This window comes from Nannobrachium achirus (genome assembly GCF_963921795.1).
Source record: "Nannobrachium achirus genome assembly, chromosome: 5".
NCBI classification, from domain to species: domain Eukaryota; kingdom Metazoa; phylum Chordata; class Actinopteri; order Myctophiformes; family Myctophidae; genus Nannobrachium; species Nannobrachium achirus.
The window spans coordinates 19764531-19791230 of record NC_137814.1 but is presented as its reverse complement, the minus strand read 5'-3'; the positions used below and the strand labels follow the sequence as shown (position 1 = coordinate 19791230).

The 26700-nt window shown below is 42.2% G+C and overlaps 1 protein-coding gene across 1 annotated transcript in view; it reads left to right on the top strand.

Moving 5' to 3' along the window:
- Positions 1-22158: 22158 nt before the first annotated feature.
- Positions 22159-26700, top strand: part of LOC308284665 (glutamate decarboxylase 1-like) — a gene marked incomplete at both ends in the record, with an annotated part of 33062 nt that continues 28520 nt past the window's right edge. Inside the window, 2 exons of the mRNA XM_080725364.1 lie at positions 22159-22237; positions 24991-25047. Of these exons, the coding sequence (XP_080581490.1) occupies positions 22159-22237; positions 24991-25047 (136 nt within the window). The remainder of the gene's footprint in view (positions 22238-24990; positions 25048-26700) is intronic.

The window sequence follows — 26700 nt, the reverse complement described above, 5'->3', positions numbered from 1 at the left end:
TAGCGACCCGGTCGGTGATTTTGCAGCCCCGTCGGTGATTTAGCGACCCGGTCGGTAGATTTAGCGTTAGCGACCCGGTCGGTGATTTATGGTTGCGTCGGCAGGTTCAGTTTAGGGTTAGGGTTAGGGTTAGCAGCCCTGTCGGTGGATAAGCGACCCCGGTCGGTGGATTTAGCGTCCCGGTCGGTGGATTTAGTGTCCCGGTCGGTGGATTTAGCGTCCCGGTCGGTCGATTTAGCGACCCGGTCGGTCGATTTAGCGGCGCGGTCTGTGATTTACCGGCCCGGTCGGTAGATTTAGATTTACCGGTCGCTGAAAACTACCGACCAGGTTGCAACCCGGTTGTAGGTCGCTAAATGATCTCGCCCTCTCTCTTCCAGCGTCCCTGGTCCTTGCTACCACTGGTAGCATGCTGTTAGCCTCTTGTTCCTGGTAGCACCAGTGATCTCTGTCTTTCTGTTTAACTGAAGGAAGCCTCACTGCTTCAGTTTGGCTGATATATGATGTCTTATTGTAGTGGTTCTCAACCTTTTCAGGCCAAGACCCCCCAAAATATTCAATGTTTGACCTGTTTTTATATATTATATTGATTAGGCTGCCTTTGATGGTCTTATTTCTTTCTCTTTTGTTGAGGCATTAAAAAGGTCTTAAAAGTTGTTGTATGTGTTTGTATGTGTTAAACTGTGTGTATGCATATCTTAACCGTACTGCTTTCCATTACTTGGTATTGAGTATATTTGAGAAATAATAATAATAATAATAATTGTCGATTGTTATAGTTTATTTTATTATTAAGGGTACAGCGGTTCCCCAGGGCCTATGGGGAACCGCTGTACCCTTAATAAGGGCCTAGGCAGACACAAAGAAGACTCTTTACAGGGCTCTATTTTGATTGTCTTACCAGCTCTTATGCCTTAACTTAAAGGCCTGTCCATACTGTCTCCGACCACCAAACCTTTCGTCGGAAAGGTCCGGTTCAATTACAAAATGACGTAATTCGCATCTTCTTAAAAGCATTACCCTGAATTAGAGTTCGGAAAGCTGCACATCGGAAAGTCAGAACTCTCAGACGAAAAGTTTGGTGGTCGGAGACAGCATGGATAGGCCTTTAAGTTAAGGCATAAGAGCTGGTACTTAAGACAATCAAAGCAGCCCAGTGTCTCCATAATGTCTCCATTTGAAACCACTGCTGGTCATCAAATTATTGGCTTAGGAATGCGACGAAAACCAAACAAATCCATGAATTCAAGTCATGCAGTGAGTAATCAATAGGAAAAAAAGCATTTTGGGGGGTGTACTATCCCATTAACAGAGATGGGAATGGGAAGTAACGAAGTACAAATACTTTGTTACTGTAACAAAGTACATTTTTCAGTACTTTGTACTTTACTGAGTATTTATATTTCAGAGTACTTTTGAATTGATTGATTGAATACTTGATTAGCAGTTTGCATAGCAAAAGCAATACAGTAGCCTATATGGCTTGTTTACATTGGGGTCCTCTGACAGACAATATGCAAAACATATTACATATAACAGTCAGAAATCTGTGTGAGATAAGATGTATTATAATTATAATTGAACAATGACAACGACATTCTTATTAGGAAACCTTGTCTGTATTTTAACATCATGGTGTAGGCCTACTTGGTGGTCAATTGGCACTTAAAAAATGGGTTACAAAATCGTGGGGTATACAAATATTTTTTTATAATAATAATGATTGTACTTCAAAGTCAAATATTATCTATAACTGGTACTCAGTCTAAAAAGGTGGAGAACCACTGCTGCATTTAGATTTCACATCATAATAGGAAAACAATTCTGGGCCAGTATTAAGACGTGTGTTTGGTGGGGATCTTTTAATTTTAATATCCTTCAAATTCTAGAAATATGCGGTAAAAATACTTTTACTTTTACTATAAAAGTACTTTTCAAAGCACATACTTTTTACTTTTTACTTGAGTAATTATTTGGAATGAGTACTTTTACTTTTACCAAAGTAGTTTTTTTCACAAGTACTTTTACTTTTACTTAAGTACAGAATGTGAGTACTTTTCCCATCTCTGACACACACACACACACACACACACACACACACACACACACACACACACACACACACACACACACACAGTCACATGGTTCAGTGGCTTTTGGCAAAAGATAATTGACGTGTGTGTGTGTGTGTGTGTGTGTGTGTGTGTGTGTGTGTGTGTGTGTGTGTGTGTGTGTGTGTGTGTGTGTGTGTGTGTGTGTGTGTGTGTGTGTGTGTGTGTGTGTTGGTTGGTCGTCTGCGAGTCGGATAGATAGAAAGACAGAGAGTTGGAGGGGGGGGGGGGGGGGGGGAGACCTCACTCAATGAGAATGGTCCAAAATATCCTAACTTTTTTCATACCGCTGTCTCAAACCAAATGAGATAATGAACCATCATGTCAATCATGTGTTCATTTAGCATGGGTAGTCTGGCTGCCATGCCTGCCAATCTCATAGTTTGTATCTGCTTTCAAGGACAAGTAGCCTATAGCCTAGAACAGGGGTCTTCAACAGGGGGTCCGGGACCCCCTAGGGTCCTACAGGGGGTCCTCCAAATCTTCCAATCAATTTTATATTAACAGCTTGAACCTTATAGTCCATATTCTGAGAACTGTAGCCGAAAATAGCCGATCTACATTATAGATCGGCTATTTTTGGCAAAGAGGTTTGGTAGAGGGGAAATAAGAGCAGAAGTACAGAGGGAAAGGCAAGTTTATTAAGTATTGACGGTTCGAGTGGTGAAATATCTGAAAACACAAATTGACATGAATCCAAAATACACTGCTGATTGTGCTGTCAAACAATGAAACTACATGGAATCTATAAAAAAGTGGTGGGGGTCCCTGCTTCATCTCTCTCTCAACTAAGGGGTCCTTGGCCTGAAAACGTTGAAGACCCCTGGCCTAGAACAGTGTTTCTCAACCTTTCTCATTTCAAAGACCCACAGTTTCATTATGCATTAGGGTTACAGACCCCATTTCATACAATGTTTATCTCTGGAACCCCGGCCTATACTACACTGTAAAATCATCCATGTTAATTTAACTCAGACAGAGTTAGTAATAATTTACAGCCAGGAAGCCCCCTATGTGTCCATTCTGGTTCCTATACAGGCTACCAATCAAGGGGGACCCCTCTGAACACCCTCAAGGACCCCTGGGGGTCCGCAGACCCCACTTTGAGAACCGCTGGCCTAGATGAGCCTTGAAGGGTTAAAGCCTATAAAGGAGTACCAGCCTCATTCACACACGCAGGGGTGTTGCACCAAATTCTGGGCCCCGGGTATAAGGATCCGCTGCGGGCCCCCCATGAATGTTCTTCATAGGGGGAGGGGGTTTAACCCATTTAGACTGGGAACGCATTATTACACATTGTTTTGTGCTTTAACTGTTGAAAAATAGTGAAAAGGTTTTTGAAAAAGACCTATGTTTCTATGTCAGTGGTGCTCAAACCTTTTCATGTGAAGGACCCCCAAAATGATAATTATTTGGCCACAGTCCACAGACCCCCATCTCAAAATATTTAGTTCCAGGGACCCCCCAGAAGCAAAATTCGAGTTTTCAATTGTTCGCTTAAAAAATACATATATTCAAAGATTTGCACACATTTTCACGACTTTTCAAAAAATAGCAGATCTGCAAGCTCGCAGCGCGGCACTCGGTGCTGTGAGCTTGTATATCTGCGATTTTTTCAATGGCTAAAGTATAAAATAATTAAGGCCCCCTCCACCTTGGGCCCTAGTAACTCAGTCCCACTTTTCCCCCCCTTGTGACGCCCCTGCACACATGCATACCCATGCACACCCACTTACACACATGCACACACTGATTGAAGGCTGGGCAGTCTATCGACGTATGCGCAGCTAATGTAGCAGTTACAGCTACTTATTAGATGAATTATAGTGGACATGAAACTGGGATGGAGGCAACTAGTTCATTGAAAGGAAAGGGGGGGGGGGGGAGTTACTAGGGCCCAAGGTGGAGGGGCCTTAATTATTTTATACTTTAGCTATTGAAAAATAGCAGATATACAAGCTCACAGCGTGGCACCGAGTGCCGCGCTGCAAGCTTATAGATCTGCTATTTTTGAAGTCGTGAAAATGTGTGCAAATTTTTTAATATACCGGGATGTATTTTTTAAGCGAACATTTGTAACTCAAATTTTGTTTCTGGGGGGTCCCTGGAACTAAATATTTTGAGATGGGGGTGTGTGGCCAAATACATATCATTTTGGGGGTCCTTCACATGAAAAGGTTTGAGCACCACTGACATAGAAACATAGGTTTAAAAACGCCCCTGCCCCCATAGCCCGGATGTACAGATTGCCTTTAAATGCATTTTCATATACTATTTAAATTGTATTGAGAAAAAACAATGCTGCTATTTGTTCCAAAAGCTTTATACCCTACCCTGTATATATCTAAAATGACACATGTGACATAGCTCTGTTTAACACAATGCCCCTCCAACTGTATTATGTTCACCATTTTTAACTGTTTTTATTTAATTTTTTTACACTTGCTTTGGCAATGTAATTGTCTCATGCCAATAAAGCTCCTTTGAATTGAATTGATTGCAGTGATTGGCTAGTTGGTTGTTGGTCAACCTCTGGTTTTAGCTATGAGTTTGAGCCTAATCTGATTTTGTGGTTAATATCAACATAACAACTAACACACAGTTTAGTTGGAGTGGAGTGGAGAAGCCACACTGCAAATGTGTGTTGTAATGTTAATGATCCAAGGTGATTTCATTTAATTGTGCTGTTGTATTTAGCTGTTTATGTTGTCAGGCTAACCGGAACAGTGGGCACCTGAGAACTCTGGGCACCAGGTTCATTTAATTCATATAGCCTATTTATTTATTTCATATTTTACTTTAGGCTATATTTGCATGCATTTTATAAATGGTATCCAAATTTGCTAAACAAGTGCTGCAAAGTGCTACACTAGCCTACTTATTATTATATGTTATGTACCAGTCCATGCAGGTTCAAATCATATAGGCTGCACTTTCCTGTATTTTATTATTACTATAGATTATTTCCGACCATTTCTCTGCTTATTCTTATTTTTCGACATTTTGTAAAAAAAAAGAAAAAAAAAGCCAATTTTATTTAACATCGAGGTGCCATGCCCACAAGGTGCCTCGGGCCTACTGGACATATCCGCTGTCAGTCGTCAGCTGTTGCCTTGACAACCACAATCAGCGTGACCATCACTCCGGCTATGGGATCTACCGCGTAACAAATTGGGGGAGGGAGGAGGTAGGTCGTTTCTATGGCAACAAGAGTTTGTTTTCTCTCCGGTTACATGCCTGGTTCCTTTCCTTGTATCGCCCATTAGAGCTAGTGGACAGACACCGACACCAACTATTAAAAGTAAATACTTAAACTTACAATAACGGTTCATTTGGTGAAATAGTGTTAGGTCTATATTTTAAGGCAGCGTTCTGTTTCCTCCATGAGCAGGTGAGCAAAGCACTATGCTACAACTGCAGTGTTAGACACAACTGACTTAAACATTTGTGTAGCCTACTTGGCTATTAGTTCATTTTGTGGAAAACCCTTTTTTTTCCTTCTTTTTTTTAAAGGAAAGACTGTAACTGATCTACATTTCTCCTTATGGTATGCCTATAGGTTAGAATGTTTGGGGAAATCATCCAAGGTTTCACAGAAGCAGGTAAATGTAAGTTGTTCTAATAAGAACATATAGGCCTAATGATAACTGATAAGGGCAGTCATTGGTTCTCAAAAAAAATGCTGATCTACAAGCTCAAAAAGTGTCACATCTCGTGACACGACCCATTGTGAGCTTGTAGATTGGCTATTTTTTAATGTCTGAAAAATAAAATAGGGCTTAAATGTTTAATCTGTTCCTCATTTTGCTGTCACTCCTAGAACCCCCCAAGGACCCCCTGGGGGTATAGCAGACTACGATCATTGACACTCCTTTATACACCATAGGTGGCCATTGTTCTATAATGCAGCCTAAAGCCTACACAAGTGGCCAAAATTGTCCTGTATGCAAATCACCTGTGCACTGCACAGTACAAACCGAAAGACAGGTCTCTAAACCCAGAGTGTAAATGAAACTAACGGATGTTGTTAATTACTGTTTATTAAAGGGGTACTGTCACCTTAAGAAGTCATCTTAAAATATAAGTTAATATTTTTATGATGTCATTGTGGGAATGCGCAATTATAAGCCAATCAAATTAATTGACTGTACTTAGACTACTTACTGTACTGGTCAGCTGTTGTTGGGGGGCGAGGGGCAGATTACACTGTGACATGAGTTTTAGACTATTTCAGACTGTTTTCAGAGAGAACATGTGACCTATTGTGTACATATTATAATTTCGGGGCGTGTCAGCGGGCCTTTAAATTAACAACCATAAACAAATCACAGCAAAACCAGTTCAAACCAGTAAGACTCCCTAAATCGGGAGATAAGCGACCCATACACAAATTTTAGAAGGCAATGGTAGCCAATCAGGAGGGAATATGGGAAATGGGACAGATCCATGTTGATGACATGACTTTAGAGATACTGTGTACCGCTTTGCGTGATTTTAGGGCAAAATCTGTAGGAGCAGTGTCCAAAAATGTGTTTTTCAAGAATCTGCCTCATGGTGGCTCTAGAAGAGGGGCATGTGAGACATGAGGGTTGGAGGTTGTGGTTTGGCAGCCAAGGAGTTTGTGTGCAAAGTTTGGCATGGATAGGGGCAACGGTGGCGGAGATATGAGAAGGGGAAAAGTGTGACGTGACGTGACGTGACGTGACGTGACGTGACGTGACGTGACGTGACGTGACGTGACGTGACGTGCAGACAGCCAGTGGAGATTTTGATAGTAACTAGACCTGATGGTCGCAACCACAGCAAATCCTGTGCTAACAAAAATCACAGCAAACACAGCATATACATGTGATGTCCTGAAGTCCTGGGGGAGAGCAAATTGTCCTCACTTCAGTCTGCCTAAACATCACGATCACGGCCAATCAGTAGCAAGCAGCCTTACACGTCACCGGTTTGGCCCGGTTGGGCCTGCCTCACACCACCTGGGGAGTGGGGCCAACATTGGCACACTTTTAGGTCCGTTTTGGCCCCACTGAGCCCAGTTTGTCTTGGGTCCGGAAATGGCACAATCAATGGACTGGTATGTGGAAGAAGCACAGTATAACCAACTTAATCTTAAAAAAATATTTTACATCTATTTCTAATCTATTAGATTAGGGGGGGGAAATGCATGACCAAGATTAAGTTGGTTATACTGTGCTTCTTCCACATACCAGTCCCGCCTGATTGTGCCATTTCCGGACCCGAGACAAACTGGGCTCAGTGGGGCCAAAACGGACTTAAAAGTGTGCCAATGTTGGCCCCACTCCCAGGTGGTGTGATGCAGGCCAAAGCTCGTTTGATCTAGTAGACATTTTATATTAAACTACAGTAAATCGATTTGACTGACAATGGTGGCGTACAAAAATAGTCCATTTACAAGCCCACGACAAGCCCGACTTACAACCGTTTAAGTGTAATCGAGGCAAACGTTTTTAATAATCGTGATATTGATTTAAAGTCATATCGCCCAGCCCTACTCTGACATGTTTGTAGAAAATAACTTTCTTTTCTTCACACATGAATCATGTAGCTGACATCATCATTGATCTCTCCACGCGCTGAAACCAACACACCTTATGGTAAGAGGAGAGAGAGCTCGTTCAGACTTCAACAAATGTGCCTATTTCTTCTCTGATGATGCATCTTCCACTTCTGTTTTATTAGTATTTATTTACACCAAGCTGTTGTATTATTGTATCCTAGACACTGCAGGGCAAAAACCCATCACCAATAAACGGCGGTAAGGAGTCAAGCAAATATAAATAATATTACACAAAGAGTGATTGCATAATAGATCAGGGTTCCCACGGTCATGAAATTCCTGGAAATATTTTGAAATTAGAAAAGTATTTTTCCAGTACTGGAAAAGTTTTGGAATTGATCAAGGGTCCTGGAAGGTCCTGGAAAAAATAGCTATGCATTGTCTTTGGTTATTGATTTTGTTAATACCTCTGAAATGACAAATTAAACATTGGCGAAATTGTCAAATATTAGAGGCAGAATTTGTGAAAATAGCCGATCTACATGCTCACAACGCCTTGCGTTGCGAGGCGTTGTGAGCATGTAGATCTGCTATTTTCACAATAGAACTGTGTTATACAAAATTCCTTAACTCTTAGTAGCTCGTCAGGGTGCCGGGTCCCCAGTTAAAACATGATTATTTTGGGGGTCACAGCCTGAAAAGGTTGAGAACCACTGGCATACACTACCTGTCTTTGGGCATTGTGCATAGGAGTAAGCGACCTGTTATTGAGCTGAATTATTGTTATATAGTCCTGGAAATTGGGTTAAATATTCTGGAAAAGTTTTGGAAATTAATTGGTAAAAATGTGTGGGAACCCTGATAATAGAATTATCATAACGATCCTCTTCGTTCCCACAGGAGTCTTCCTGTCCGTGCACCGTTGCATTCTGTTCAGGTTGGTGATTTAGATCCGATTAAAGTTATTTTATTGAATAAAACTTTATTTTGACAAATATGTATAGTATTTAATAGTATGTAATACAATATAACTAGTAGATCTGCAGTGGTTGGAGGTAGTCTTCCTTCTCTTCCATTGAAATGTAGGCCCTGGTGTTGGGTAGGACACCTGCTCTACACTTACTATTATTAGACCCTCCAGAAAAATGCACATAAAATCACATAAAACCCTGCATATTTCATCGCATAATCAAAGATTTTTGCCCGCGTTTTTCTGGAGGGTCTATATTATGTTGACAACTAGTTTGGATATCTTCCCTATTCAAATGAGGATGCCTTGTTGGCAGAGTGCTAGAAATTTGTGTTGTATGTTAAAAGTTTTCCATTATATTCTTAGTGGATCAAGGTGAATTCAAGGGGTTCAAGTTTGGGTCCCTTCACTTACTATACAAGAAAAAAATACCCCCCAAAAAAACTTCTTTAAGTAGCATGTGAAGGGTCTAACTAGGGTTTTTCATGATTCTGAATCCATTGCAGGCATTTGTTTTGCATGAAAAACATTCCTCGGGCAAAAAACGGGCCCCAAAAAAACTGAACTGACCCCAGAAAAGTGATGACTCATCACTAAACCATAGTTTGTGGCTCCATTCTTTGCCCGAGGAATGTTTTTTTGTGCTAAACAAATGCTTGCAATGGATTCAGAATCATTAATAAACTTGACCTTTCACTCTGTACTTAGTCTGCTCTTTTTCCCCGCTACACCAAACCTCTTTGCCGAAAATAGCCGATCTACAAGCTCACAACGCCTAGCAGCACGAGGCGTTGTGAGCTTGTAGATCGGTTATTTTTGGCTAAAGTTCTCAGAATAAGGACACTAGGGTTCAACTGGTTAATATTAAAAAAAAGAAGAAAACAAGTTTCTATCACACAAAGATTTGGAGGACCCCCTGTAGTAACTCTGAGGACCCCCTAGGGGTCCCGGACCCCCTGTTGAAGACCTCTGCTCTAGCCTAAATTGTAACTCGTCTGATGTAAGGACTTGCTCCTAGTTTGTACCACTCAAATTGGCTAATGTCTTTCTTCAGGGTTCTGTGTCTGTGACAGTTGAAGAACAGTGTGCAGGAGGTATGAACACAGCAATGCCTATTCTGAAATATTCTGCAAGTCCTTCAGGACATTGTGGATGTAAGGTTGTCATTGGAATCATCTCTGTGGAATTACAGAGGTTTGCAGGAGGGCTGAAACTATCAATTATTTGTGTGTGTGTGTGTGTGTGTGTGTGTGTGTGTGTGTGTGTGTGTGTGTGTGTGTGTGTGTGCGTGTGTGCGTGCGTGCGTGCGTGCGTGCGTGCGTGCGTGCGTGCGTGCGTGGAAAACAGATATTTAACATAAACCCAATACCATTTATTGCAAAGTCAAATGAATGACCTTTATGTTTCTGGGCCGAGGTATTTTTCTCACATGCATTCATTCTGCCCTTCGGCCACAGAGCCTGCTGCAACAGATCAGACCCTCGACATCACAGAAGGGTTTGTATATGAGTGTGTCACATTTTGATAGGCCACAACAGTTAGAGAGAGCTATTAATTACATGAACGCCCTATCCAGTCTCACAACCACAAATCTGATTACAGGGTTGAAGAAACAGCAGCACCTGTTCAAGACCTGAACATGAAAAGCCCCCAAAAGCCACAGCGGCCATCAGACTTAACTCTGACAGGTATATACGGAGCAGAGAACACTTTAACCTTTATTTAACCAGGCAAGTCATTAATTCTTATTTAATTAGAATCACCTGGCAAGGGGAAAGCCTCTTGAGGTAGAGGAGGGCGGAGAATTAGTTTATAAATAGATGAACTTTCAAGTTGAAAGCAAACAAATTTAAAGTTTTTTATTTTTTTATTTTTTTTAATGAAACCTCAAATTGCAAACAAGCAGTGCAAACAACAAAACCATTTTAACCCATTTAGGCCTGAACACATTATTACGCAATATTTTATGCTTTGAATATTAAAAAATAGCAGATGGTGCCGCGCTGTGAGCTTGTAGATCTGCTATTTTTGAAAAATCTTGAAAATGTGTGCAAATATTTGAATATTTTGACCCGATTCTATAAGTGCGTTGACCCGATTCTATAAGTGTTTTTTTTTTCTTTTTTTTTCTTTTTTTTTAACTATGTTTCTGTCAGTGGTTCTCAAAATGTTTCATGCCAAGGACCCCCAAAACTACATGTATTTGGCCACGGACCCCCATCTCAAAATATGTTGTTCCAGGGACCCCCCCCCCCCATCTCAAAATATTGTATCAGGGACCCCCCCAGAAGAAAATATTTGAGTTACAAATGTTCACTTTCAAAAAGATATATTCAAAGAAAAAAAGGAAATATATATATATATATATATATATATATATATATCACGTTTTTTCAAAAATAGCAGATCTACAAGCTCGCAGCGCGGCACTCGGTGCAGCGCTGTGAGCTTGTATATCTGCTATTTTTAAGGCATTCAATAATTCTAGGCCTAAAATTGATTTAAAAAGAATGACCATTTCATTCCTGGAAACTCGACAACCTAAAAACCTAAAACTCGACAACTCAGCTGCTGGGATTGCTACTAAAACTCGACTACTCAGCTGCAGACCAAGAGTGTGACTCCGGACCGGGCCTCCATGAAGCACGCCTGTGGACCTGCCTGGATCTCCCTGTGTCTGATCTCTTGCTCTCTCTTTGTTCCTTACTGTCCCCCCTACTCGGTCGAGGCAGCACGGCTGTTCACCCCAGAGTCAGGATCTGCCTGACGTTTCCTCCTCCTTAAGAGGGGGTTTTTCGTTACCATTGTCGCAAATTGCTTGCTCAGGGTGGGGGCCTCGGGCCTGTGAGGTATCCGCTCGAGTTCTCTCGAGGGGGTACCTCACAGGTACAGGTTCTGCTCGGGTTCTCTCTCTCCTCCCCCCACCCCCCCTACCCTTACCTCCCCTTCCCCTCCCCTACACACGCATGCGCATGCAGCGCCTGTGTGTGTGTGTGTGTGTGCGCGTTCGTTCGTTCGTTCGTTCTTGTACATACGCATGCAGGACCTGTGTATGTGTGTGCGTGTGCCCCTTGTTGTCTTTCCCTTGTCTCTCCCTTGTTTCTCCCTCTCTCCTCTCTCTCTCTCTCTCTCATGGCTCTTTAGCCTTTGTAAAGTGTCTTGAGATAACTTGTTATGATTTGACACTTTAATAAAATTTAATTGAATTAAATTTAATTGAATTCCAGGAGAGAAAGTATATGCTCCCCCGCCCGTTGAGCCCCTTCCCCTCCCCGGACCCGAGCCACGTGAAGAGGAGGAGGAACAGAGTGAGGAAGAGGACGACGATGATGAATACGAAGCCCACAGGGCTCCACTGGAGCTCATGGCTGAGGTGAACCAACTATTGATCCATATCAGTGGTTATAGATCATTATTAGATATAGTTATAGATGCAGTCTCAACCTTTTCAGACCGTGACGCCCAAAATAATCATATTTTAACTGGGGACCCCCACACCCACCCTTACGAGCACTAAGAGTTGAGGCATTACATTTTGTGTAACACGGTTCTATTGTGAAAATAGACGATCTATTCTACATGCTCACAACGCCTCTAATATTTGACAATATGGCTAATGTAATAAAAAAAGATATTACTGGTATTAAAAGGGTCTTAAAAGTCCTTAAATTGTCACTTTAGAAATGTGCAGATACCCTCTATGCACGTATACTGTATGCTGGTTTGTTACTGTTGAGTGAGAAAACAATGTTTCGCATTAAGCTAATCGTCTGGGGACCCCCCAAAATAATGTGGGTCCCGGGGGGGCAATCGTCTAATCTCTCTTTTGGGTCCCTACCTGAAAGGTTTGGGAACCACTGATCTATAGCACTGGTTCTCAGCATGGGATCCTTGAGGGGGGCTCCAGGAGGTCCCCAGATATTAGAAACCAAAGGGACCCCAAATGAACAGAAGTGAATGGGTCTATTAGGCTCCAAGAGATAGAAGTTATACAAAATGGGGGCCGATGGCCTAATGCATATGGAACTGGGGGTCCTTGAAATCAAAAAGGTTGAGAATCACCTACATTACATGATTCTGCATCGCGGGGTGTGCTGGGAGAAATCAAAGCTCACGTGTTCTTTCAGTTCCTCCAAGCGGTGATGGCGAGAGACTTTCAGCTGGCGAGCAAACTGTGTCAGATGAGTATGTGGTTTTGCATCAGTGTCCTGTCAGTCAATAACACTCCACCTGTTACACACTCCAATGTTATGAGTAATGTCTGTTTCCTCTGCTCGTTCCAGTCCTCGTCTATGAGCCTGAGAATCCTGAGGCCAAGCAGTTCCTCCCGCTGATCCAAGAGAAGCTGTTGGAAGGTGAGACTTTGATATTTTCACATGCATACACGCTAGGGATGGGACGATACGCGATGTTATCGTTTATCGCGACACTCACGATAATCGTATCGTGGAGATTTCATTTATCGTGATATCGTCCTCCGTCATGCACTGGGATCAATTCACCTTTTATTTGCCGAGCTGCATATCTGGTACCACTTAAACGCTCTATAATTGGAAAAAGGTACTATAATATACGTACTTGATACAGTCTTTTTTTCCCAGTCCCACTCTCTATCAAATGTCTTGTTATCAAATGTTCCGCCCCAGGATGATAATGGATGTTGGGGATATTTTGATTATCGCGATAATATTGTAAATCGCGCAATTTCTTTGGTCACAATAATCGTGATATGAAATGTTCATGTCGTCCCATCCCTAATACATGCTATATAAATGCCTGCACCACTATGAATAAGTAAAGAAAACGCTAGCCTTCAAAGTCCTGCATGGCACCTTTCCATTCCTGAGACATGGCTGATAAGATTGAGTTTTTACCTTGACATTTCATCTTATTTACCCAAAAGGTAAGGCAACCCTACTCATCGTTGCCACCAGTTATGCACGTTCTGGATTTAGATCTTTCCCTTGATTCTGACCTTGACTTTTGACCTTTTCAGCCCCATACTTTATAGTTCATTCGGGGAACACAGACAGGACCAATTACAATACCCTGCCACATGTGCATGCTGACAGATTCTATGGCTTCAATTCAGACGACTCCATTGACAACAAAAAGGGAAATTAACCACTTAAGTCCTATTTTATATTTCATAATAAATCAAGCAAAAACATATAGACAGCATATTATGGAACAAAACGATAAAATAAAATGTTATTATAGTTAATAAAAACAGAGTTTAAGGAATGTAGCAGGGATTTTAAATGACCACACCTTTTATCGCCATTAAGCAGTAGCGGCTTGTTCTCCTAAGAGGCACATTAAAGCCGTCCTGAGGGCGTACAGTGAATTCACTGGACGGAACATGGCCAGACTGGCTAATGATTCCTTTTGCTTTGTGGGACACCTGTTTCTCCCAAAGGGAGAAAAGAGCCCAGCCTCTTTGCTGGGATCCCATTATTTTAGAGCAACGCTCTCTATTCACACTTCACAGTAACATCTAGGCTATTCCTGTCCTTCACAGACAACAATTCTTACCGTTTGTCGTATAAATCATCGATGGTGTTGGCCTGGGGCTGTGCGGGCATTTCTAAATCTAAATTTATTCGGGAGAATTGCTTTGGACCAATCCTGATACCGTCCCAATGTAAATTACCGCCCTAGTCTTTGCTTTGGTTATGTAATGCAGTACTTTTTTATTGCTATAAATTGTTTCCACTTGGTTTTAGCTGACACACTGAATTTAGGGGCCACCTAGATCACTGTTTCCCAAACGGTGGGCCGGGCCCTATTTGTGGGTCGTGGACCAATTGTTATGGGTCGCGAGTGAATTAATACCTCTTAATTTTTTGGTTTCCTATATTTTGTTCTTAATTATTCTTTTATTTCTCATGGTATTTTGTAAGTCATTTCTCGAATAAATAATAATGACAAAATCCATAAAAAAAACATTATAAAAAACATGTTTAGGAAGTAGTGAAAATAGCAGATCTACAAGCTCTTAATGCGGCGCAAAGCGATGCGTTATGAGCTTGTAGATCTACTATATTCACTAGTTTGTGTCCCGTGAAAACGTCTCATTTCTCTTTTGGGTCTTGAGCTAAAAAGGTTTGGGAACCAGTGCACTAGACGTATGGGTAGGTGGAGATCTCAGATCATCTAATTTACATGGAGTTGTGAGAGGTTTCTTTTTTACTCCCAGTCCATTCTCCAGCTCTCTTGCCCAGCTGGAGTTCACTTCCCCAGAAAGACGTCCGCTCCACAGCAACTGCTTTCTTGCAATAGGTGGTTAGTAGGGGTGTAGCGATATAGTAACTGAATCGAAAAATCGATTTTAATTTGCATAATTACTACTATATCATTTGCAAAAGCTAAATATTGTACAGTTTTGGCTTTGTATCGTATCGTATCGTTTTAAAATGCGGTAATCGGTATTGAATCGTTTTGCAATGCAAATAATTGATTGTATGGAAACTAAGTATTCGTGCCTTGTATTTAGTAATTTTAAGAGGGAAAATGAAAAAGAGGAGTCTAATTACCTTTCCATTCCGTATAGCTACTCTTGGTCTATCGGTAAATGTGTGTAATCTCTGTGTTCATGTCAAGGTGGGTTTGTCCATATGTGTTGAAATATAACATCCATGTATTTGCTAGGTAATCACAGCGTTTACTTCCATAATAATAGATTTTTTTACATGTTTTACACAGATTTCATTTATTTGCTAAATTGTTACTATATCGTTTTTAAATCATCGAATCGAATCATATCGTATCGCCATGAATGAACCAATATCGTCCATGTATCGTATCGTTAACCATGTATCGTGATGCGTATCGTATCGCTGTTAAAATGTATCGTTACACGATAGTGGTGACTGGTGAGCAATCACATTGATGCAGCTTACTTGTGGCTTCCTACCCAGATGATTGGGATGGACGCTGTCCATGGTGCTGAACGTGACACTGTAATAGTGAGCTCTCACGGCTGCTATGGAAGCAACTTGAGACTCATATATTCTTCCTTGTAGCTTGCCGACCACTCAGAGCCGTCCCCCATCTGTCGGTGCAGCTACGGAATTAAGTTTTTAGCCAAGCTTGAAGTTAAACACAATATCCAAACTCACTAATTGTGAGGTTACTCATTACGGCAGCCCGATTCACCACTCAGTTGTGAATTCTAAACTCTGTATGTACTTATTGTCATACCGGTATATGCATTGCACACGCCCATATTATATTACAGGCCTATGTGGGAGTTTTTCTTCTCACTTGTGTGTTAAAGGACAACTTTGGTTTTTTTACAACAAGGGTTCATATTTTAGATTGTAATTAGCGAAAAGAAAAGATGAGTGTTAACATGTTTTCATTTACTTCTTTCTATAGTTTTATCGATTTTAATTACCTTGATTTCAGTGGCTGGGGGCATGCGTATGTGTGGCTAAATATGTATTTTTAGACACAATAAGCTGGCGATTTCTTTACAGTAACACTACTAGCCCCAATAAGTCACATCTACCCATGAAAGATTGTGGTGCATCTTGGAAATGGGCTTATTGTGTCTAAAAAGACATATTTAGCCACTTGCACGCATGCCCCCAACCACTGAAATCAAGTCATTAAAATCGCTAAAACAATAGAAAGGGGTAAATGAAAACATTTTAACGCTCATCTTTTCTTTTTTTCTAATTACAATCTAAAATATGAACCCTTGTTGTAAAAAAACAAAGTTGTCCTTTAACAATAGCTTACGCAACACTGTTTCAGAGAACTAGTGGGAAAAGGTTACATACTATTTGCTGTACTTAACCATATTCTGCCCATACTACAATGATATCAATACAACGTATAAACCATATTGAAGTCAGTTCACTGTGTGCTAACCATTGTCTTATAGACTGAACAAGGAGAATGTCTTGGCATGCAATGTACTTGAAAAATAACAGCCTTTAGGAATTTGTTATATGGATTCATTAACCTGTTCTGTATGATGGTGAGACTGCGGACAATGAGGAAGTTGCAGTTGTTTGGAACAAGATAGAGAAATTAAAGCCTAATCACGCAGCAGTGGCTTGCTGAAAATTCATTCTTTTCGAGCTAACAACGTGACACAATGCATCATGCTTGAAAGTTAGTTTGTGAATAAACGCTGCACCTTCCTAAGCGCCTTTACTTTATTGTGTTCTCATTCAACAGAGCAAGAGCAGGAACAAAGTAAGGGAGATGACGACGACGATGACGACGACGACGATGATGATGATGATGATGATGATGATGACGAAGATGATGACGACGACTCAGATTCACAAGATGAAGATGATTCAGAGGAGTCCAGTAGTGATGGCGAGTCAAGCATGAGCTCAGGCAGCTCTTCTTCCTCCTCCTCATCAGAGGATGATGAAGAGCGGGTGAAGCAGGGGATCAGACATAAACTGTGTCCTCCCTCCCACCTATCCCTGTAACTCTACTGCTGCTGCCTATATAGGTCCTTTTTTCTGTTACTGACTCTGCCACAGTCTTCAAATTCAGACATATTATGTATACCGGTAGGTTTCATATACTGTAGTGTAGACCATGGGTCTTGGTCACTATATCCACAATACATCTATTGACCACAAATAAAGTATTTATTCATTACACGGATGCTGCCCTTTGATTCCTGCAGACGTATAAGAGCAAACCTGTGAGCAAAGTTGAGATGGCAGTTGTACAGTTAATCTTTATAGATTTAGCATCTACAGCTGCTAGTTTTAATCTTTGGTTATAAAATTCTCTACTTCCATACTATGAGTCAGATTCTTTACCTAGTAGACCCACATGTTGACACAGTGTGTTCTAATCTCACCAGCAGACTTTACACATGGGAGACATCAATGAGAAGATCAAAATACATACAGTATATAATACAGTAATGTAGCATTTGTCTGTGCTTGGAGGTGGGTGCTTGGTGCTTCACTGACAAACAAATTGCAGTCTAATTGAACCGATTTCTAACACGAGCAATTAGGCACACGGAAGACATCCAAAGATCCTTATAAAACAGAGTCTGGCCATAGCAACCACGACTCGCCTACTGAAATCTTTCCCGGGTGAAGTTGTTGCTCTGTGTTCTGTGATGACACATGGATTCTCTGACCAATCAGTAGTCGGCAGCATTACACGTCACCCTTTTGGCTTGTCTTATAGCCCTGTTCAGCCTCCCTGAAACTCCACCAGAAAGGGGGGGGGGGGACTCCAGGCACCTCGATTGACGCAATACCTGACTATATGGAAAGAAATAATCTGCACTGACGTGGCGGTGCCATTTCATAGTTCCGACCTCCCATTTTTTCCGACCTCCCATTATTCCGACCCGACCACTAAATGGTAAATGATGCATTTATATGCAGTAGCGCCTTTATCCAAGGCGCTTTACAATGTGCATTAGATTCACCCATTCACACACACATTCATACACTGATGGCGGTGGAAACCATGCAAGGGCAGCAAGGCACAAACCAGCTCACCGGGAGCAACTAGGGGTTCAGTGTCTTGCCCAAGGACACTTTGACTTGTAGACAGGAGGAGCCGGGATTTGAGCCGCCGACCTATGGGTGATTGGCCAAACCTGCTCTACCTCCTGAGCTACAGCCGACTTTAACCTCAGTAAAACTAACGCTGGTGAATGCTAACCAGGTGAAAAGCTAACCTGCCGACACTGGTGAATGCTAACCTGGTGAATCTTAACCTGGTCGGAGTATTGAGAGGTCGGAATCATGATCAGTCCCCGATGTGGCATGTTGAGTAGGTACTATCCTATTGAAACCTGGCATTTAGTAGAGGGTAAGTTTAGGTTTTGGGGTACCAGAATCCATCCACATGCATTTGTCCAGTCATGTGTTTGCCATTATGTGTGGAAAGATAGGAATTCACAGACCAGGACCACCCATTACACCCCCAGAGAGATGTGCAGTAAGCGTGATGGCACTCGACCGATACAGGTTTGTGATAATTATCGTTTATCGTGATAAAAAACATTGTCCTCCGTCACTGGGATCAATTCACCTTTTATTTGCCGAGCTGCATATTCAGTACCACTTAAACCCTCTATAATTGGTAAAAGGTACTTATAATATGTGTGGTTGATAGTCTTTTGTTCACTATATCAAATGTCTTTGCCAAAAAATTACAACGTGTCACGTTGTGAGCTTGTAGGTCGCCAATTTTTTGGCAAATGTTCTGCCCCAGGAAAATGGATTTTGACTATCGCGATAATATCGTAAATCGCGATTTATTTTGTCACAATAATCGTGATATTTAATTTTCATATCGTCCCATCCCTAGTATAATATAATATCACTGAATGACAATCAGAGAATCAGAGCCTTACAGAAGCCATGGTCAATGAGAATGTGATTCCTTGTGTTTATTGTTCCTTTATTTATGGATTATTATACGTGAATGGGATTGTGGGGGCGTGAGGGGACATTAACATATTCATGAATCCTGGCATACTAAATGAGGGCAAAGATAGAGGTTTTGGGGAGAGAAAAGTACATGTCATGTGCATTTATTAAACATTTCTTATTTTAAACACACCAGGGGACATGGGGAAGGGCACTTTAAAGCAAGTGTGGACAGGCCTTACAGCAGGGACGTGCAGAGAATGTTCGAGAGGCAGGGGCTGATTTCCAAAAGGGCCTTTTGGTGGAAGTATCGAAAATAGCAGACCTCCAAGGTCGGCTATTTTCAGTGCTTCATACCACACTAAACTATAAGCATACTCAAGTCAATACTGGAGATGTGGCGTGAAGGCATGGATTTCTACTCAGAGAGGGCAATTCTTTCTTTTTTTTTTTAACTAATATTTTTATCCCACGATTTTGCAACCCTTTTTCACCCAGTGCCAATTGCCTATGTAATCCTGGGCTCTGCTCTCCCCCTGCCACGCCTGGGGAGACAACGGACTGACCTCATGCTTCCTTCAATGCATGAGTAGTCTTAGTTGTTTCAAGTTGTTTCTTTACACCTGACAGGGGGGATTTCCCCGGGATGGACGTAGCGCGTGGAAGGAACACGTTATTCCAACCAGTTCCTTTACCCTCCATCAAGCACCCCGGCTGGCCAGGGGGAGGCATTATTGAGACCAGGATTACTGCATGTTTTTGTGAGGGTATCAACCCTAGGAGACACGGGGAGAATATGCAAACTCCACACAGAAAGGCCCTATCGCCGACCCCACCTAGGGTGTGGGCGCTGATGACGCGGAGGGAGAAGCACGCCCCCAGCACCTACAGCGTCCCCCGGCGGGAATCGAACCCAGGTCCTTCTAGCTGTGAGGCGAAGCGCTAACCACTGCGCCACCGTGCCCCCTATAGGCAATTCTTTCAACATGATGCTGCATTCAAGTTCAGGAGAGTTTGGACAAGGCAATTCTCTTGAATGCTGCCTTCGGGTATGGCATAGAAATAGAAAGACAGCATTTGTATTTCTTCACCATAGTAAAAACTGCATTCATGGTCTGGAGAGGGCACTTTTTACAGACGGGTAAAAGGGCAGGGGCTCAAGCCCCATTTGATGTCTATGTGTGCACGTGCTTGCCTTACAGTATGTTCCAACTCTAATAGCATGACCTAATTTACCATCCATAAAATAGAAAGATGGCATTGGACAGTACAATACAGGACCTATAAGACAGATATTTATGAAATGTGTCTAAATTCTGTACTCATTTGTAAACCCATATAGACAATTGTGCCAGTCTTTGTTAATTGTCGTTGTCAAGGTTATTTTATGCATCCTCTTAACACTCAGGTCTCCTCTCACGCACGCGTGCTCGTGCGCACGCACACGAACACACGCACGCACACGCCTTACCCATCTCTTTTGTACTTGACGTGGTTTCTGGCTGTCAGTGGCAGTCAGGGAGGCATCATTGCGCGCCAGAGGGAGGTAATGCTGTGACTCATGCGTGCTTGCGTTTGAAAAGCGAGGATTGAGGCTCAAATATAAAGGGGGAAAAATATTCTTGAGGGGAAAAAAAGGGTCAGTGCGCTCCGCTGGATGGACATTTTTCCACGCTCTATTGGTATTCCGCTGTCGTTGCCACTGGACTGCTTCTTGTCGTGGCTTGCGTGGATATATTTGGTTGTTCCCCTATAGTTTGTCTGGACTCGGCAACCTGTGTGCCTGCTACCGGTAAGATGATGTCTTTTTTTTCTCTCTCTCTTGTTATCGCACATAATTGCAAGCGCATCCAGAATATAGGCTCTCGCACGTGCATGAATGGAAAAGATTTTCAACCGTTCAAATTATTTCTGAATACATGCAAGCTGTAGCCTAATTTTGTCTCAGAAATAGACAAATAGTATACGATTGAACGCGCGAATATAGGCTACGAATATTAAGTTACAACAATGTTTGGCAAACGTGGATAAACAAAGTTAATGGTTTGTTTTCCATTCTCTTGGTATTTGAATTATTCCCAAATGAGTGACAGATCGAATTCATTAGTAACGACCTTATTACTCATCCTCCGGTGACATTGACTGATGATGACAGACAGTGGTTATGCTTATTCAAAAGATCCACTTAATTGAATTGTCTGTTGCGGCAGTCAATACATTGCTCCGTCCGTGCCATAGTTATTTTGTGCATATTTTAAGTAAATTACGCAATTGTAATTTGAATATAGCCTATTAGGCTACATTAATAACCCAATACCTGTTGCGACTTGCGAGTCTTGCGACCGTGTTTATGGCTCGGTAATAACGCCACATTAATTGTTTTCCCTCCAATTTGTCTTTGTCGCCAGATGAACAGAGACGCGGTGTTTCACCTGCTCTGTGTTGGTAGCCTACTTAACGGTCTGGTGCCCTTCAGCTCGCCCGCCCAACAGTGAGGGACAGACAGGGATAATTCTGGCTCTAACGAGCCATATACAAACTTAACTGGAAGATCGGTCTTATATGGACAATGTACACGGCTGCAACTTTTTTTATTCGTTCGTCTTAAGTGGCTCCTCTGTATTGTGGACACCTTAGTTTGCAGATGATTTGTAGCTTATGTGTGTGCGATTCTAATTGAGCGCACGTTATCTTGTCTCTCCAACCGTTTTCGCTGAGCATTCGGGACAGAAGACCTTTAAGTCATTGTTGGAAGATTCATGTCCAAATGGCTCCCAAACAATAAAGTAGGCCTAATAACAATAGCCTATTAATACTAGTCTAAACGAGTATAGCCTACAGCCTGGCCCTAGATGGTAATGGAATTATGTATTCGGTGTATCATGATTCATGCATATCATGATTCATGCATGACCAAATCAAACCAGCCAAACGCGGTGTGTAGGCAGGTATAGGCTATAGGCCTATAACAGGTAGTAACCAACCAAACCAACCAACCCTATTAAGAAGAAATGTGTGTATAGTGTAGCCATATTTGATGCGAGGTTGGACGAGCATAGGCTATTACCGTGACCTACCCATAATAACCCTGGGCCGTTTGTTTGCAGTTTATAGCGGGCAGTTAGTTCCCGTTGCGCATCCTTATCCGTCCCGAAGGAGACCAACAGAAGACTGATGGCCTCGTCTGAGCCCACCGCCACCGGCGGGGACCACCAGGACCCCAACACTGCCAATTTACAACCTCTGTCCACAAGTAGGTCCGCGCACATCACACACACACACACACACACACACACACGCGCACGCACGCACGCACGCACGCACACACACACACACACACACACACACACACACACACACACACACACACACACACACGCACACGCACACACGCACGCACGCACGCACGCACGCACACACACTCCTCCCCTTTCTCCTCAACTCTATCTACAACTCTCTCCTCTCCCCTCCTTCCTTCGCTGTCTGATAAAAAAAAAGAAAAGCCGAGTCTCAACCCGGACCATTTACTGAGCAGACCGTGTCGTTAATCATCCCGGTTAAAAACAGAGCTATCACCGCCTGTCTAATGGATCAGCGGCGGACCCTCCCGGCTGTAAGCGAGCAGAAATAATGCGCCGTTAAGTCTCCTCCAGATGGAGCGATGGCTCTGGAACGCTGTTTAGGCTATCGATTGTGGAATTTGTTCAGAAAAAAAACAAACAAACGTGCAGGTTATTTTATGGATTATTGGGCTAATATGCCAGAACACGTATTATTTGGCTGGTTTTAGGCCATGAATGATCGTGGGTTGTTGTGAAGATCAAGCCATTTAAAGCATGATATGATCGGACTTTGGATAGCACAAATTTTTGCGACAAATCGTGCTTACCTTCTGAATGATCCACGTTTTTATTCATTTTTGTAGTCATGTTTTTATTGACAGGTTTGTGAATTGTGCTAAGGGCCTTCACGGTAGACTGGACCTAGCTATAGGCCTATAGGTGGCCAAAGGAAATGTTTCGCTGGACATTTTTAGATTATAATATCATCATAAATATTTAGATGAGTTAATTCATTAGGCTGCTATATTTCCAGCACTATAGACTATCGCCCAAATACAGTCTGTTCCACTATACACAGTCACACACCTTGCTGTCATCTGACGTAATTCTACGCAATCACGCGGAACAATAATTGATCGTTTCAGCAATTGGGTTTAGGCCTAAGCATGTTATTCGTTTTTGCAGACGAAAAAAAGAGCAAACGAATGCACATTTCTATAGCATTGTTTATTATACAATTATTATGATAAAAATATATCATATTTGAATTCTCAGCAGTATGCACTGTCCTATATAGCATGGTTCCCAAACGACTTTTAGCCTGACATGTGACCCAAAAGAGAAATGAGACATTTAAACATTTGTTTTCTAATTTATGGAATGTCTTTCTTCGTGAAATTGCTGACAAAAATCAATTACAATTATTTTTAATTCATGAAAGAAATTGTTTTATTGGGCATGTTTTTTGAAAATATTTTGAATAATAATTAAAAAAACAAAATGTAGAAAACAAAAAAAAAACAATAAGGGACCCATGCATATACAAATCTGTCTTGCGACCCCCACAAATGGGTCCCTAGTACAGCCTAACACAGTGTTTTGGATCCAGTGCTATCTCATATCTCACAATTGCTCCTGACATTGTTTCGTCTTTGGGAGGGTTGTTTTTTTGTGACTTGCTGCTTGCTTGTGCTGTTGTGCCATTATCTGTGTCTGCCACCACGCTCCATCTCATGCCTGGCGGCTTGTGCTGTCTCCGTGTCACCGTCTCTGCTGGCCTCCTGCCGCCCCCAGCGACAGCCCCCCGCCCGGGCCCGGGGGCCAGTTTATAGCCTTTACGGGTTTCTTAGCCTGATATTGGGTTGTTGTTTTTTTTAGGTTCAGCCCAGTTCTCCCTCAGTTCTCCTCACATTCTCCCGTTCCCTGGCTGTCTGTGTATGTTTCTTACTTCACCGGATGGCTTTGTGCTCTGCTCTGCGCCTGTTCGTTATATTCCACCGTGCCGCATGTTCAAATGCAATTTGATTGTGTGTTGTGTGCATTGTGTGTGTGTGTGTGTGTGTGTGTGTGTGTGTGTGTGTGTGTGTGTGTGTGTGTGTGTGTGTGTGTGTGTGTGTGTGTGTGTGTGTGCGCGTGCGTGCGTGCGTGCGTGTGCGCGTGCGCGCGTGTGTGTGAGAGAGAGAGAGAGAGAGAGAGAGAGAGAGAGAGAGAGAGAGAGAGAGAGAGAGAGATTATTTTATTCTTCTGCTTGCATCAAGCCTGCTAGATTTCCCGCCGCAGACAGACTATATGACTATAGCCAGCTCGCTCCAGTCACATACTGTGTTTCACTCAATTAATTTCTGCCCTCCTCCGCGAGCTCATTTCACGGGTGTTAAGCCCAGGCCGCCCGGGTGTGTGTGTGTGTGTGTGTGTGTGTGTGTGTGTGTGTGTGTGTGTGTGTGTGTGTGTGTGTGTGTGTGTGTGTGTGTGTGTGTGTGTGTGTGTGTGTGTGTGTGTGTGCCGCCCGTCAGTGTGCCAGCAATGCATTGCATGCATGGGATCTGAGGGGTCTGCCGCGCCGGTGTTTTAGGCCTGCATTGTTGTCGTCCTCACTGGGCCTTTGGAAAAAATATACACACGCGCGCGCACACACACACACACACACACACACACACACACACACACACACACACACACACACACACACACACACACACACACACACACACACACACACACACACACACACACCCTTGATTGTGAAAGTGCACCCTGCCGCCGCCGTTTGCTTCATGCCCCCCTGCTTAACTGTGCAAAATGCTCATCGCCAGCTTTCTTCATAAACATGCGCAAATCGATGCATAGGCCTATAGCTATACCTTACCGCACCAATAAAGGCTTATTATAGGCTATATATTTGAGAAATTCAATCGTTCTCCCCCGACCATATTTCTGTTTTAAGCCTACGATCAGGCGTGGATGCACGGATGCACGCGGAAACTCGGGATGAAGATTTGTGGTAAGTTGGCCCGTTATAAACCGTTATGAAATATCACGCCATTCGTTTTTTCAGCCTTAGTTTGTACAGATGCTGCCCATAACCATGTCCTTTTACAATTGAATTTATATGAGCTCCCGTGCTATGAACCTATGATGAAGGCTATTATACCAGGGCCATCCATGACTGTCACTCCGCGTTCTTGTCTCTCCCCAAAAGGTCACTGGCGATTAGCCCGTGGGTCTGTGGAGGCGCCCCCGCTGTTCATGCCACGACCACCCATCAAACGCCCCGCGTCCCTTTTATTTAGAATGAAGATTTCCCAGACATTATTGGGCAGTCCCCATCGTCGCTTTAAAGCATTAAATACACGGACATATAAAAATAAAATCACCATTTTTATTCCAGTCTGAGATTTCTGGCTCTGAATGTCCTTCGTTTTTCAGCATATAGTTGTTAATGGTGACGGCATTGACGTCAACAGAGGGGTAGATATGATTACCCCCCCCCCCCCCCCCATCCTCCACAGGGAACTCGTTTCTATTTGTGTTTTTCTGCCAGTGATGGCAATATAGGCCTTCACTCTTATAAGCAGCCATTTGTTTTAATATAGAGGCAAATTTGGCAAAGCTATATGTCAGTATATAGGTTTTATGCTAAATTAAGATAAGAATATAATGTAACATATTTTGATATTTTGTAAGGAGGAGAAGCAAATATCCTATAGTAGCCTATAGGCTTATGGGTCTAAATGGCCTACAATAAAGCAATTACATATTACAAACGTGCATGGAGAATTTTCCTTTTTTAGTGGTAGTTTTTTTTGCAGTATACTCTAAGCAATAAATGAAACGATTATTCAGTAAAAGATGTTACAGAGGTTTGTGTTTTTATATTATGCCTATTTATACCTTTACTATTTCCCTTGATAGAATGGCTGTTTGACAAACCTTTATTTTGTGTTAACAGTTATAGACCTACTGCACAAATATGAGCTTATAGCAAGTGCACAAATTGATAGGCTATACTTTATATAATCTAAACGAGAAACAAACAAGGTAGGCCTATAGCAGTCTTCTATGCTCCTTACAAGAATCCCATGCATCTCAGACTAGGCCTGCCCTCATATCAGTACGTCACAGTGGTGAAAAGTAACTAATTACATTTACTTAAGTACTGTGCCTTTTTAGGTATTTTGAGGTATTGTACTTTACTTGAGTATTTCAAATTTCCAATAGCCTATACTTTTATTTCTCCACTACATTTGCGATCCAGATAGCCTATATTTATTTGAAAACTTAGTTACTTTTGATTGGATTATTATTACAAAACATACATAAACCACTTCAGCCCTATAGTCCCATATTCATTTCGGCCATTTGAAAATAGCCGATCAACAAAGCTCACAATGCTTCGCATCGCGACGCATTGTAGGTCTGCTATTTAAACGATTTAAACACGTGAAACCAATTGAAATGGGACATTCTTCATAACCAGTATTAGCCTACTTTTACTTTTGGTACTTTGAGTATACATGTTGATGTCAATAATTTTGTACTTTTACTCAAGTAGAGAGAGTATTTCTATGGACGGGTTTCTGGTCCACGTTACACTGACAAGAACTAGATGCGTGCGCAGGGTCGGTACCAAAATTAGCCAATGAAACCAGCGCTC